The sequence below is a fragment of the Dromiciops gliroides genome, chromosome 4, assembly GCF_019393635.1.
Source record: "Dromiciops gliroides isolate mDroGli1 chromosome 4, mDroGli1.pri, whole genome shotgun sequence".
Classification (NCBI taxonomy): Eukaryota; Metazoa; Chordata; class Mammalia; order Microbiotheria; family Microbiotheriidae; genus Dromiciops; species Dromiciops gliroides.
The window spans coordinates 451,683,239-451,697,483 of record NC_057864.1 but is presented as its reverse complement, the minus strand read 5'-3'; the positions used below and the strand labels follow the sequence as shown (position 1 = coordinate 451,697,483).

At 45.2% G+C, this 14,245-nt stretch overlaps 1 protein-coding gene across 4 annotated transcripts; it reads right to left on the bottom strand.

Annotated features, from left to right (window-relative positions):
• Positions 1–198: 198 nt before the first annotated feature.
• On the bottom strand, positions 199–7,634 carry CA14 (carbonic anhydrase 14). 4 transcript variants are annotated; one of them, XM_043999937.1, is made up of 12 exons: positions 7,589–7,634; positions 7,156–7,219; positions 5,278–5,298; positions 3,659–3,838; positions 3,107–3,249; positions 2,800–2,895; positions 2,377–2,443; positions 1,517–1,674; positions 1,227–1,350; positions 1,019–1,039; positions 819–903; positions 199–663 (listed from the first exon to the last, which is right to left on the bottom strand). In XM_043999937.1, the coding sequence occupies exons 2-12, from the start codon at positions 7,211–7,213 to the stop codon at positions 594–596; spliced, it is 1,023 nt and encodes a 340-aa protein (XP_043855872.1). In that variant the 5' UTR covers positions 7,214–7,219; positions 7,589–7,634; the 3' UTR covers positions 199–593. The 4 variants fall into 4 exon arrangements, with proteins under 4 accessions (XP_043855872.1, XP_043855870.1, XP_043855871.1 ...); XM_043999935.1 differs by lacking the exon at positions 7,589–7,634 and adding an exon at positions 7,321–7,509 and having other exon boundaries at positions 7,156–7,284; XM_043999936.1 differs by lacking the exon at positions 7,589–7,634 and adding an exon at positions 7,355–7,509 and having other exon boundaries at positions 7,156–7,318.
• Between the last annotated feature and the right edge of the window lie 6,611 nt (positions 7,635–14,245).

Genomic DNA, 14,245 nt, shown 5'->3' with positions numbered 1-14,245 from the left:
TTCTGTTATCTCCTTCTTCCCCTCCCTGCCATCCTCCCAGTAGCCTCAACTCTGGTATACCCCAGGTTTAACAGGGGTCCTCTATCACTTAATAGCTCCTAAAAATAGAAGCTAGTTTGGGCAAATCTATGTATGTGGGGCAGGTAGCTTTCTTTCATACCCCAGCCATCCCAGGAGCCACAAAGGTGAGCGTTATGGTGTAGTCAAAAATGTTTTATTTCCAAAACATTCAGAATGTGGATTATTGAACCCCTACCACAGCAACCCTCTTTCCAAGGGACCATCTGTCCTGTCCAGAGAAGATACTGAAAGGTGAGAGGGGATTCTCAAGTATGACTAATTCCCCCTTCTTGGGAAAAAACACTGTCTTATCCACAAAAAAAAACCAATCCTCTGACTTTTCCCACCTTTCTTTTGGTGGTAAGAACTTTCCACACTATTTTCTTTTGAGTCCAGGGTCGCTCCCCAGGGAGGTGTCAGGAGGAAGGAGGGACATTCAACTGTTACTGCTATAGCTATTGTCTGCCAAGTCCCAGCACTGAATCCTCCAGGTTTGCTGAGAAGTGAAGGTGAAGGGATTTCTCGGAGGGTCTCTACTCATCTGTGGTAGCACGTCGGGATGAAGTGAAGACAACACTCTTCTGTTCCCCCAGCCTATTCCTCCTGGGGAAGAAGCAGATGAGTTATGGGGGAAGGGGTGACCCAGAGGATTTGTTCCTATTTTAAGGGGACAATTTAGAGGTACAATAGGAGGCCCTTCATGAAAGAAAAGGATCGGTGTAAGGGTCCACTAAGCAGGGTGGAGGATAGAGTCTCACCGAATTTTCCTGGCAATGAAGTAACCAGCTAGCAAGAGGCAGACGCAGCCGAACAAGATTCCCAGGCCTAGACCCACCATTTCACCTGGGAGAGCCAAAGAACCATTAGACCGTGGACTGAGTCAGGCCTTACACACGCGTGCACACAGACACACACCCACAGAAGCGATCCATGCAAAGTTGGGTAGGGGTTATCTTACCTGTGGAATAAAAGGCTCCTTCTGCAAAGGAAGAGCAGACAGGTCAGGCCCAATTTCACCTTTCAGGATATCAACTCAAGCACCAAAGAGTCAGAACTTGTGGCGATCTTGGAGCCCTTGCCTTCCCCACCTTCCTTTTGTTCTCCAGTGTTTTCCCTCTTCCTACCCTTCAGGCCCCTTCCCTTTTCGTTATTCTCTGCACCCTCACCTGGGATGAAGGAGGCAACAACTAGTCGATGGTTGAGGGGCTGAGGGGCTCTGTAGTTCTGAACCAGTAACTGGGAGGGTGCGCTCTCTTCTGTAGAGAACAAAGTCTCCTGTAGCTGCTCTAACTGAGGGAAAAGGATTAAGGGCTGAGGGTGGCAGAGTATACAGTAAAGGGCTGGGAAAGAGGGAGAAGGGTTGAGGGGTCATTGGTTGGAAGAGACGGGTATTGGGGGACAGGAACAGGGTTGTGGCCACATCTTTAACCCCTTCCAATCCATCTCTTGGTCTCACCTGCCCCATAGAAATCTGAGCCTTTCTGTGGAAGACAGTCCAGAGGACACTCTGGTAGCAAGGAGGGGTAGTGAGTGAACCATTGTACCTGTAGTACTCTCCCAGCTCTGGAGGAAGCAGTCCTCCCACATCAAAGGGTGGCACCAAGGTGGTCTGACCTAGGGAAGGCAGAGAGGTAAAGGGGGGTTTGTTCAGTCCTTTCAGCCCCATTTGGGGCTTTCTTGGCAGAGAAACGGGGGTTTGCCATTTCCTTCTCCAGTTCATTTGACAGATGAGGAAACAGGCAAACAGGGTTAAATGATTTGCCCAGGCTTACACAGCTAGTAAGTGCCAGATTTGAACTCAGGAAGATGAGTCTTCTAGACTCCAGGCCCAATACTCTATTCCCTTCACCATCTAGTTGCCCCAAGGAAGGAGGGGCACTAGCCAAAATCCATCCCTCCCTTTTACTGTTCTCCTGCATTAATCAAATATGAGTTCTCTGTGCTTTCCAAGTTATGAGACAACTCAGTCCCACTTAAGTCTTCCCTGATCCCAAGCTCCTTTTGCCATTAGGGAACTAGAATCAAAAGTGGAAGTTATAGGAGGAGGGGACAGGGATACATTTTGGCTCAATTCAGGAAAGAACTTCAAATGAAAAATGTCTAAAACTAAAATGAGTTGCCTCATGTTAATGAGTTCCCTGTCCCTGGAGGTGTTCAAAGCTAGATGCCCACTTGTGGGGATGTTATGCATTAGAAAGCAGTTGCTTTATTCATTTCTAATCCGAAATTCTTTAATTCCACAATTCTAAGTCTTCCTAAGACCTAACCTTGTTCCATTCCACAATTTTTTTTTGGCGGGGGGAGGGGGGGGCTTACCTTTATACCTGATTTTTTCCAAGTGGCCCAAGATGTGTTCATAAGCTGGGCTCTGATTCTCACCTACCTAGGATGGGGAGATGATAGTTTGAAGATATGGAGTCTGGGGTCAAGGACATTCCAGGGATAATTCTAGGATGATCTGGATTGATTTCTTTTTTCTGGGTTTTGTTTTTTTTTTTTTTTTGGTTATCTCTTCCTTGAATAGAATGGTCATTACTTTATTTTTAAAAAAAATTTTTGGTGAGGCAATGAGGGTTAAGTGACTTGCCCAGGATCACACAGCTAGTAAGGAATAGTGATCACTTTATGCCCACCACCCTCTTCTCCCCACACTGTGGAACTGATATAGGAGATCAAATGTGAAAGGTAAAGATAGGAGGGAGAAAAGTAAGCAGGGAGGTGATTTAGGGGACCACTGACCTCAATGAGGATGCCCAGAACAGCTAGTCCCTGAGGCTTCTGAGCAGCTTCATTCAAGTTGTTAAAGGAATCAGCATCATAGTGGACAATGTGGAGCTGCGGGGAGAGGGGAACTGATGTTTTCCTTGTCTGTAGCCCACGGTTTCTGTCTCCTGAGCTCCCAGCACCCTTAGTTCCTTGTCCTCACCCCTCCAATGTTTCCCCAACCCTATCTCCCAGCATCCCCCGTCTTTGGTTTCATCCCCTCCAGTGCTCCCCAACCCTGTCCCTTCAGCAACCCAAGCCCATGCTTCTTGCCTCCCAGTACCTCTGCAGCTGTGGCTTCACTGTTGACCTGGTGCTCTGACCCCCCTGGCTGCCCTTTTCGGCCCCAGTGCAGGTGGAGCTGGGCCGCTACGTAATTTCGGGGGAGCCCCCCCAGGTATAGAGTGGGGGGCAGGGAGAGTTGCACTGTGAGAATAAGGGGAACATCTAGTATTGGGGTAGATACTTCTCATCCCTGGGTGTTCCCATAATTTCCTGGGAGTCCTGGCCAATCTGTTCTTCCCTCCCCATTATGGCTCCCACTTCTAGTTGGCTAATTCACTTTCCAGCACATTTCCCTCTTTCCCAGATCTGGATAGAAGTTGACACTATAAGAGATGATGAACCAATCTGGGAGGTTTGGTTGGAGACTGACTGACTGGCTGACCCTATCTTTACTGAAAGGTGCAGAGTCCTGATCCCCACCCTCATTTCCCCAAAGGTAAGGGTTAAAACTGCCAGAGAACCTAGGAATATTGGACACTTCAGTGATTCCTGCTTTCTATGTAACCTCCACGACTAGAACTAAAGCCTAGGTACCTGTCCTCTCTTTTACCTGTATGTCCATTGTTGCGCAGAGATAGGGGCTCTGTGCCCGGCTGGTCATAGCCATGGGGCTTCAAGGCAGGCAGCTCTGAATCAAATGTCACTCTTTCGGTTTGTATGTCGATAGGAGACTGGGCATTGCTCCCACATTCAGGATAAGTGGCTGGCCAATGGTCCTGACCATGTGCGCCTAATAAAGAATTACCCAGAACATTTACCCTCTCTTTCTTTGCCCACCTAGTTTCTTTTTTTGTTTTTTTGGTGAGGCAATTGGGGTTAAGTGACTTGCCCAGGGTCACACAGCTAGTAAGTGTTAACTATCTGAGGCGGATTTGAACTCAGGTCCTCCTGGATCCAGGCCGGTGCTCTATCCACTGTGCCACCTAGCTGCCCCCCACCTAGTTTCTAGACCCCATACCCCATCCAGGGAAACATGTTGAGGAATGTGCCTTCTATTTAACCCCCACCCCAGTACTGAATCTATTATATAGGGGTGGAGAGGTAAAATAACTGTCCCTTAGCTTTTTTTTTTTGGTGAGGCAATTGGGGTTAAGTGACTTGCCCAGGGTCACACAGCTAGTAAGTGTTAAGTGTCTGAGGCCGGATTTGAACTCAGGTACTCCTGACTCCAGGGCCAGTGCTCTATCCACTGCGCCACCTAGCTGCCCCATTGTCCCTTAGCTTTTATGCCCCAGTTCCTCTCCTTCAAGTGTGTGGTGGGTCCAATTCTGGGAAATGGAAATGGTGGCTGCTCTTCATGATTTAACAATAACCCAGGACTAGGATAGCTGTAATGGGGATCAGGAAGAGAAAGGAAAAGAAAGCCCATGGGTGCACTGGGATAGGAGTGATAGGGTAGGATGAGGAATCAGCTGTAAGCCCGAGAAAGATGGAGTGAACCAAGCCTTTCATGTCTCCCCACCTAATGGAGATGGGGTTCAGGTGTCTCATTTTCCTAGCCCTGCTTCTCTTTCCCTCACCAGAGTCCTTGACATTTGTTCTGGATTTCTGTCAGTGCCAGAGTCAATGACCAGAAAAGTTCAAAGAGTAGCCAGAGTGAGGTTCTGCCTCCAGGGTCCAATAGTTGACAACCTCCCAAGCCTTGCCACTTCTCTCCATTGCTCCTTCTGTACTATCTCAATTCAGGTTAAGGAATGGCATTGGTTTTGGTAGAAGGCTTGTGGTAGAATGAGGAGTTAGAAGTCTGAGTGTCTCCACTAACTTCTCCCTGCCTCTCTCTACTGGATGCCACAGTACCCTCCATCTCATGCCTCTCAGAAATAATAAGTTTTGAGCCTTTTGCTGAGCTGGGGGTGCAAGATTCTGTTTTTTGAGAGTTAGTGGGGGAAGTTAGTATCTTATGGAGATATTCACTCTCTAGAATCCCCCTTCATAAGTTTAGTTCCCCAGCAAGCCCAGAATTCTCCTCTCCTCTCTTGAGTCAAATTGATCATGAGACCATGAGAGAGATTAGGCTGAAAGGAGAAGAAAGGTGGTGGGGGCAGGAGAGGAGAGAGGGAAAGGAGCTGGTAGGGAGAGAATTGGGCTCTCCCGACGGCTGGAGAGTATACCCATTCTCCACCACAAACAAAATAGGGAAGTAGGAGGAAAACTGAATCTTGATCTTACCTTCATATGTCCAATGTGAACCTGCAAGAGGAGTAACTGAAGTTATGACAATGTTCCTGATCAATATCCCAAGCCTCTTCTGGTCTCCCTGCTCTTTCTTTCCCCACACACCTGCCTTGTCCCCTATTTCTTTCATCCCCTTCCATTTCAACCTTTCCCAGGGAAGTCTTGAAACCAGAGGCCTCAGCAGGGAAAGGTTGTGGTAGGAGAGAGGGACCTATTTTAAAACCCTGCAGGTCGAATGTGTTGGGTGGGGCTGGAGGGATGGAAACAGGAGAAAGCTGAAGGCTAAAATTAATCTGGATGCAAATGTGCAATAATCCCAACCCCCTTCCTTTCTGCCTGGAGGAGAGGGACAGGGAAATAGAGGGAAAGATGAAGTATCTGGTTGTGAGGCAGGAAAGCACCCAAAGATAGTGGGGTAGAAAGGCAAAGGTTGAAGGGATTCCTTGGCTAAAGCACAGGATATGAATAAAATTCTAATGAGATGCAAATCAACATCTGTGAATTTCAACTCAGCACCACTTTTGATCCCTGGGCTGCAGCTCAGTAGGAAACTCCATAATCTCAAAGCCACAATCCTTGTTCCCTGACTTCCCAGATCCCCAGAGGTTAAAGGGAAAGAGAGAACTGGTGCAGGGTCTAGTGTGAGGGTGGGTGGGCAGGGGGAGCCAGGGCGAGCAAGAACAGGATGAAAGTGGCATTGTGTGGGGAGATGGGAGCTGCCAGCTGAGTCACATGAAGGGATCATACCCAGCCTGTCTTTGCAGCAGAGAGAGACACAGGGGGCCCTCCTTGCCTGGCTTCTAAGTTTTCACCTAGGGCTAGGTTATGTTGGGAGCTATGGGGAGATTCTTCCTGTGGGATCTCTTTGATACTAGATTCTTCACTTTCCAGACTGCTATAAATTTAAAATAGCGGAGGTTCCCATGTCCTCTCCTATTTCCCTAGATTCCTCAAACATCCAACAGTTTTGTAATTCATCCTGCCTTTGTCTCCAACCCCTACACCTGACACTTAGGGATTTCTTAAGAGCAACCAGAAAGCTGGTGGGTAGTATCTTCCAGTAGCTCTGAAAGACACTAATGACTTCCCTGATAATGTTGATTAATCTGGCTTAGTTTCCTTCTCCTACTCCACCCTCCATACTTCTCTCCCATATACCTTAGATTTCCCTAAAATACTCCTTTTCCCCCCTCCCTTTGTCACCATTCCCTTTTCTCTTTCTTGTAGGACTCTGAGGAGTTGGGACCCTCTGTTCCTGAACACCTCCACTAACAATTTGCTAGCTTTTTTCCTTCTCCAACACAACCCTTCCTGCCCTTGGGAAGATAGTTCTGGAGACCCTGTCCACCTCTTCCCAAAAGTTATTTCCATATACCCTAGTGGGCCCCTTATCAGAGGGAATACATTCTTGGATTCTATCCCTACTTGAATGAAGAAAGGGCATTTACCATGCTTTTGGGTATGAAACCTCTGGGACAAGGATTCAGGGACAGAATTGGGCAGGTGCTAGTTTTTTTCTGGCTACACTAAGAGCTCAATCCCTATTGATTTCTTTCTTAACACTCCCCCCAGCCTCCACTCTCCAAGGCAGCTGTTTCTATTCATTGAAAGACTTCTAAAATAAGGAAAGCTCGGGAAGCTAAAACTGCAACAGTAGTAGAATCTATTACTAACCTTCCCTGCCACCCCTGACCTTTTACTCTCTACCCCTTCAAACCACATGGAATAGAGTAGGGATCAGGGTCTTCCTCCCTTCCTTTGTCCCTTCTCTAGAATCTTGTCATCTCAGCCCCTTCACCCCTCCTCCCTCCTTAGAGTACCTGCAAACATGCGGACACACACATGGACACAAATAAACACAAATGTACGTACCCCCATCTGCAGCCAGAATCCGGACCAGCTCTAACAAGAGGTTAAGAAATAGCAGCATGGTCTCCTGGAAGGGGTACAGAAGGTTAGATAGGAGTTTGTTCAGGGACAGGTAGACTGTGGTGTGAGTGGGAGAGAGAGAGAGAGAGAGAGAGAGAGAGAGAGAGAGAGAGAGAGAGAGAGAGAGAGAGAGAGAGAGAGAAGCACACAGGAAATTCTATTAGTGACCTTTATAGATCTATCTTTCCAACTATTTTTCCCCTTGGTGTCTCTCTGGGGACTCTCCAGGAGACTCTATTTCTTTGTGTGTGTGTGTGTGTGTGTGTGTGTGTGTGTGTGTGTGTGTGTGTGTGTGTGTTTCTGGCTCCCCTGTACAAATCTTTCTGTCTCTCTCTGCCCTCTCTTTATCTCATTATCCAGTCCCAACTCCACTTACTGGCCAGATACTTCACAATTGCCTCCCGCTTTTAAGGTGGCTCTGGATGGGTGTGCGTATGTGTGAGGAGGGGAGGAGGAGGAAAAGGAGGGGGGTGCCCTGGATGTCGGCAGCCAGTTCCTTAAATAGCCTATTAGGCATGCAGGATGGACCCTGTTTGGTGTATGCAGTCAGTTTCATAGGGATCCCTGGCTCTTGCTCAGGATTCCAGCTGCTAGGGGTTCTTCCTTTCTCTCATTCACATAATTTACCCCTTAAACTGGGGTCACCTAAGATCCTCTTCCTTGTTCAATCTAGCTAGTTCCAGACATGCATTTGGATCATCATCTCACTTATCTGGCTCTCCTCTGGCCCAAGAAGATAAAGAGATGTGATACTAAAAACAAAACACTTTTGGGGGAAGATGTCTACAGGTTAGTTTGGAGTTAGGCCAGAAAAACTGAGAAGTAAAAAAAAAAATGAAGATAGAATGGCAACATAGGATATATGCCTGAACTCAGAAACAGAGAGAAAGTTTGGGGGGGAGAGAAAGGGAGTTGAAGATTAAGGTGGATCAAGAATGGGAGTCCTGGTAGCAAAATAGAAGTTGAGACCCACATATGGAAACTGAGGCACAGATAACGTTTGGAATTGACTCTGGGCCCTGTTACTGCTGCCCTCTCCTCATTCTGGGGGCCAAGGGCCACGTGCTTGCTTAACTGGGGGTGTGATGGGGGGCGGGTTTGTTTGCAGGATAAAGCCCGTTTGTATGCCCAGTGGGGGAGGGATTGTAGCACCATGAAGAGACAGCGTCTCTCACTGCCAGACCCATCCACCCCCCTCCTCCCCGGGGAGCCCAGATCTAGGGCGGCTTTTGTCAGAGGAGAAGACACTGACTGATGGTAGGGAGGCCTCAACAGGGGGTAGACATGGAGATATTCAGAAAGAAACAGAGGCAGAGACAGAAACAGCCTCAACAACTGAGTAGACTCTCAAGAGAATCAGAGTGAGAAAGAGACAGAGATGGAGACCTAGGGAGGATAAAAACCACTAAATACACAGAGATAGGAGGGTCCTGGGTCTTCTTAAAGGGGAACAGGCAGCATCCAGTGCCAGACTCATCTAGACTACTGGGGTGGGCAAAGGAGCCGGGGAAGTTGGAGAAGGGAGAGAAAAGTATTCATGTGCTAGGAATGTGGGTTGATGTCTAATCCACCACGAGACTAGAAATCTGGAGATCAGAACAAGTTCAAAATTCTTCACATTGAAACCTCTCAAGGAACAGAGGGCTGGAGAAGGAAATAAAAAAACCTCCCCCACCCCCCCATCCTCCACAAAAGCTTTGGCTAGAGAAGAAAAATCCATCCATTTAAGTTTACAGTCCTCCTTTTGCTCCTGCTCACTCCCAGTGTTATCAATGCAATGAGCTATGGAACAGCTCTGACACCGTGAGAAAGAGGCAAACTGACCAGGATAATAGATATGCTGCACCATCATTCCCTGGTAGTCAAGAGCTGGCTATACCTATACATGACTTGTGGATCAGCTGCAAAACCAAGATATTTTGGAATTGAAATAAAAAATTGAAACTCCTCTACTAAACTCCTCATTCTGTCCCACTAAGGACGGAAAGCAAGCATAGTGTAGTGGGAAAAGAACCTAGGAGACCAGGATTCTTGTCCAAGCTTTTATAAGCTAGCTGTATGACCTTGGGCAAGTCAATTAAACTCTCTGAACTTCAGTTTTCTAATATATAAAATGGGATGATAATACTAGCACAGGTTTGTTTTGAGGATTAAATGAGATGACTCGCATGAAGACACTCTAAAAAATGTAATCTTATTTTATCAATTAACAAAAATCAGGGGCAGCTAGGTGGCGAAGTGGATAGAGCACTGGCCCTGGATTCAGGAGGAGCTGAGTTCAAATCCAACCTCAGACACTTGACACTTACTAGCTGTGTGACCCTGGGCAAGTCACTTAACCCCAATTGCCTCACACACAAAATCTATCTTTTCCTCCAACCTTCCCCTCCCATAAAAAAAATAAAAGAAAACACATAACAAATATTCATAGCCAGACAAAAGTTTCTTCATTGGTCCTATTTTTAAAAATGTCTCCATCTGTGCCCTGAGTCCATCACCTTTCTGTTAGGAGACAGCCCAAGTGTTCAGGAGGATACTTTGTAAACTGCAAAATTCTCTAATTGTGCTAATCAAGGAAAAACTTCCTGAATTTCATGATAGTTTAAACACTGTAATATAATGGAAAAAGAAGCTACTCCTTGCCAAGGAGAAAAGAAGACAGATGGACAAGAAGACATCCAAAGGGTCAGAGTCCCTGGGGAGAGACTATGACTGAAATTAAACTTTTCCCTTGTATTCCTCTTTGTTTCAGGAACACATAGGACGCCACCTTCTGGCATTTCTAATAATTTTTTGGGACTTCCTAAAAGTAACGTTCGAGGTAGTGATTTTGGACTTGATTTTTACAGATTGTTATTTGAAAGTTCTTTTACGTAAAGGCCTCTTTTTGGAGGGCATCAGCATCTGGTCCTCATCATTTCTGGAGCTTTCCTCGAAATTCTGGGCATCATAGGAACACAGGGCATCCCAAGGAACTATCACTGCAAATCACTCTTTCCCGCAAGTACACATTCAACTGTCGCTGTGCTTTTAAAGCTAGTTTAATTTGAAAAGCTGGGAAGGACTTCTTTCTTTGCGATCATAAAACAAAAGTGTCTCCTCCCCCTTCTCCCTTCTACAATTTTCCATTTGAATCTTTTTCTGCACTTTTTTCCTCCTCTGTTCTCTCGATCTCCCATCTTTCCTTCCACTGGGAGATGAGCCTAACGCTCATGGCATTTGCTACCTTCTAGCGCCATCTCCTGCCAATTTAAAGAAAGTGTAAAACTAGTAGTTTATTCAGAAGAATAAAGACAAGGTGTGATAGGCCAGGAGTTTAGTCATTTTTCAGTCATGTCCCACTCTTTGTTTTGTTTTGTTTTTATTTAAAAAAATTTTTGTTGGGCAATGAGGGTTAAGTGACTTGCCCAAGGTCACACAGCTAGTAAGTGTCAAGTATCTGAGGCTGGCTTTGAATTCAGGTCCTCCTGAATCCAAGGCCAGTGCTTTATCCACTGCACCCCGTAGCTGCCCCTATGTCCCACTCTTTGTGACCGTATTTGGGGTTTGCTTGGCAAAGATACTAGAATGGTTTGCCATTTCCTTCTCCAGGTCATCTGACAAATGAGGAAACTGAAGCAAACAAGGTTAAGTGACTTGCCCAGGATCATACAGCTAGGAAGTGTCTGAGGTCATATTTGAACTCAGGAAAAAGGCCTGGCACTCTATCTACTGCACTGCCTAGCTATCTAGGCCAGGACTTAGGTTAGACTATATAGTATAGATACCAGACAGTTGTAATTAGTAAAGAACTCCCCTGATTTAGGTAGATGACTTGGGAAACAGGTGTAGGTCTCTGGATGGGGCCCAGAAGACCAAAAAAAAAACCCTCTCAAAAAACATAGAAGGGCTCTTTTAACTAACCGTTCCAGAGCTCTTAGAACTTATGGAACTTCTGGTAACTTCCATGTGTCTTAAATTTGGGGCTCACTAAAGAGTCTTTATAGGGTAATAGAAAGACAGTGGGAAGCTATACTTACTACATGTAGTGCCACCTCTCCCCAACCAGGGTCACCCCTCCCAAATAGACACTTGCATTGCAGATGGAGTCTTTCAAGGGGGGCTTACTCCTTAGTCCTCAGGTTTCTAGGGGTAACTCTGAGGGGTTGTGTTCCTAGTATTGTTGTTCCCACCAATATGCTTTCCATCAACAATATCAATATTAAACATTCTTCCCCAAACCTGGAAATGAACTCTCTCACAAATAAAATGTTGATGAAGAGAATCGGCTCATACATAGAGTACAGTAGCAGTGAGATACAAATGTAGAGAATGTGAATGGCAAGGGAAGGGGGAGGGCTTCCTACCCATAGGAGTCCTTTTCTCCCTTTAGCTTTGTAACTCTCAACTGTGCTCAGAGGATTGGTGCTAGAGTCTAAATTTAACACTTCCCTTTGCCAGGAGGACTCACACTCCTGGAAGCTCACAATGTCCTCAGGTGACTCTCTGCATTCATCTGCAGCTTCCATTGCCATTGGCCACTACTGTTCTGGTGGCCACTACTGCTGCTGCCGTTCATTGCTGGCCACCAAGGAGCTGAGTGGCCAAGCTCCCTGGCTGGATTCTTCCAGTAGAAACACTATGTCTTGTAAGGAGCAAGCCCAGTAGAGCCACCAGTCCAGCTGCAATGCTGCATGTTGTGGATGGGTTAACCCTGCTTAGCAGTGGAGCTACTTGTCTATCACTCTCTGAAGAAAAAACAAACACTGAAGACCTAAAATTTATGGAGTCATGAATTACCTTAGTCACATGTGTTCCCTATATCTTTCTTTCTTACTTATTCCTTCCTTCCTTTCTTCGTAAACTTAAAAAAATTTATTGGTTTATTCTTACGTGATCATTATTTCTAAATATGTTCCTCCCCCATTTCTTTTTCTCTTTTTTTCTTTCTTTCTTTCTTTTGGTGGGGCAATAAGGGTTAAGTGACTTGTCCAGGGTCACATAGCTAGTAAGTGTCAAGTGTCTGAGGTCAGACTTGAACTCAGGTCCTCCTGAATTCAGGGCTGGTGCTTTATCCACTGCGCCACCTAGCTGCCCCCCCCCCATTTCTTTTGGGGTTTTTTGTTTTGTTTTGTTTTGGAGGGGCAATGGGGGTTAAGTGAATTGCCCAGGGTCACACAGCAAGGAAGTGTCAAGTGTCTGAGGTTGGATTTGAATTCAGGTCCTCCTGAATCGAGGGCCAGTGCTTTACCCACTGCGCCACTTAGCTGCCCCACTTTTTTAATATTTTGTTTTGTTTTATTTGTTTCCCCATTTCTTTTAATGAAAAAGAAAAAAAGATAAAAAGCAGTTTATCAAAATCAGCACATTAACCAATCTGACAGGATATGTGATATTACACAATCATAGTTCTCTTACTTCTGCCAAGACTGAAGGAAGGTGAGTTTCTTCTCAGTTCTTTCTTTAAGACCGAGCTTGGTCATTATACTTACATAGCATTAGTTTTATTTGTTCTTTCCACTTACATGGTTTCCCTGGTTCAGATTATTTCATGTTAAATAAGTTCATTTAAGTCTTCCTGTGCTTCTCCGTAGTTTTCATACCCAATATTTCTTATGGCACAGTGATATTAATTCCATCACATTTGTGGTACCACCATTTCCCCAAATCAAAGGAATATATCATATTTCCAATTCTGTAAATCAATTTTGCTGTCAATACAACACTCATTCTTTTCTTTGTGTGTGTGTATGTGTTTTGCTTTTTTGGTGAGACAATTGAGGTTAAGTGACTTGCCCAGGGTCACACAGCTAGTAAGTGTCAAGTGTCTGAGGCTGGATTTGAATTCAGGTCTTCCTGACTTCAGGGCTGGTATTTTATCCACTGCGCCACCTAGCTGCCCCATTCATTCTTTTCTGCTGAAATCTCATAGTTTTCTGATTTGATAAATTTTTTTTTACTCTGGTTGCATCTTTTATTTCTGCCTCCAAACCCCTCATTGTACCAGTTCCATCTTTTATAGTAACAGTATCAGTCATCCTCATTAGAGAAGGTTATTTTAGAACACTACAGGAAAACTGAAGCCTGATATGTGCCATAGATTTGGGATTGTGTTCTTCCACAAAAATTTTATAAAATAATACAAGTTTCCTTTTCATAGTCGTCAGCCATTATGTCAGTTGTTTTGAATTACCTGGTATCTGGTAGGCGGAGTCCCATGTTCTTGTCAATAGTGTAGAGTCTTGTACTGAAATGAACTTTCTTGGATAATATATATTATCACTTTTAATAGCCTGAATTACTGAGGAGAAGAAGGAAGAGAAAGTGGTTGGAGTGCAGTGCAGCGGGGTTGACAGTGGGATTGGGTAGATGAATCTGGGAGTCAACGGGAGAGAATGAACCCCATCACCAGCCCCAGATGCCAGCTTCATTCCATATATCTTTCCCTCATAAACATTGGCATCTATTTATTTACTTTTATTTTTTAAATGTTTATTCCCAGTTCCAATTTTTCTCCCTCTCTCCCACCTCTCCCCTACCCAGTGAGAAAGGAAGAAATATGATATTCATTTTATATATATGTTATATATAGTCATGCAAAACATATTTCAGCATTAGCCATGTTGTGGGGTGGGGGGAAGCAAGAAAAAATTTTTGAAAGTGAAAGAAAAGATGCTTCAATCTGGACTCAGTGTTTATCAGTTCCTACTTTAGATGTGGATAGCATTTTTCATTATGAGTCCTTTGAATTTATGGTGGATCATTGTATTGATCAGAGTGGCTAAGTCTTTCACAGTTCATATTTATTACAATATTGCCCTAGGGGGGCAGCTAGGTGGCACAGTAGATAGAGCACTGGCCCTGGAGTCAGGAGGACCTGTGTTCAAAGCCAGCCTCAGACACTTAACTCTTACTAGCTGTGTGACCTTGGGCAAGTCACTTCACCCCAATTGCCTCACCAAAAAAACCCCAACAAACAATATTGCCCTTACTGTGTATTATGTTCTAGTTCTGCTCACTTCATTTGCATCAGGTCATCTAAGTCTTTCCAGGT

Bases quoted from the DNA above. Each gene is read 5' to 3' on its own strand.
- CA14 (XM_043999937.1), bottom strand. From the start codon at position 7,213: ATGCTGCTATTTCTTAACCTCTTGTTAGAGCTGGTCCGGATTCTGGCT. The intron at 904-1,018 runs GTAAGATAACCC...TGGCTCTCCCAG, and splicing joins AGGAGCCTTTTATTCCACAG to GTGAAATGGTGGGTCTAGGC. The intron at 664-818 runs GTGAGACTCTAT...CTTCTTCCCCAG, and splicing joins TTCATTGCCAGGAAAATTCG to GAGGAATAGGCTGGGGGAAC.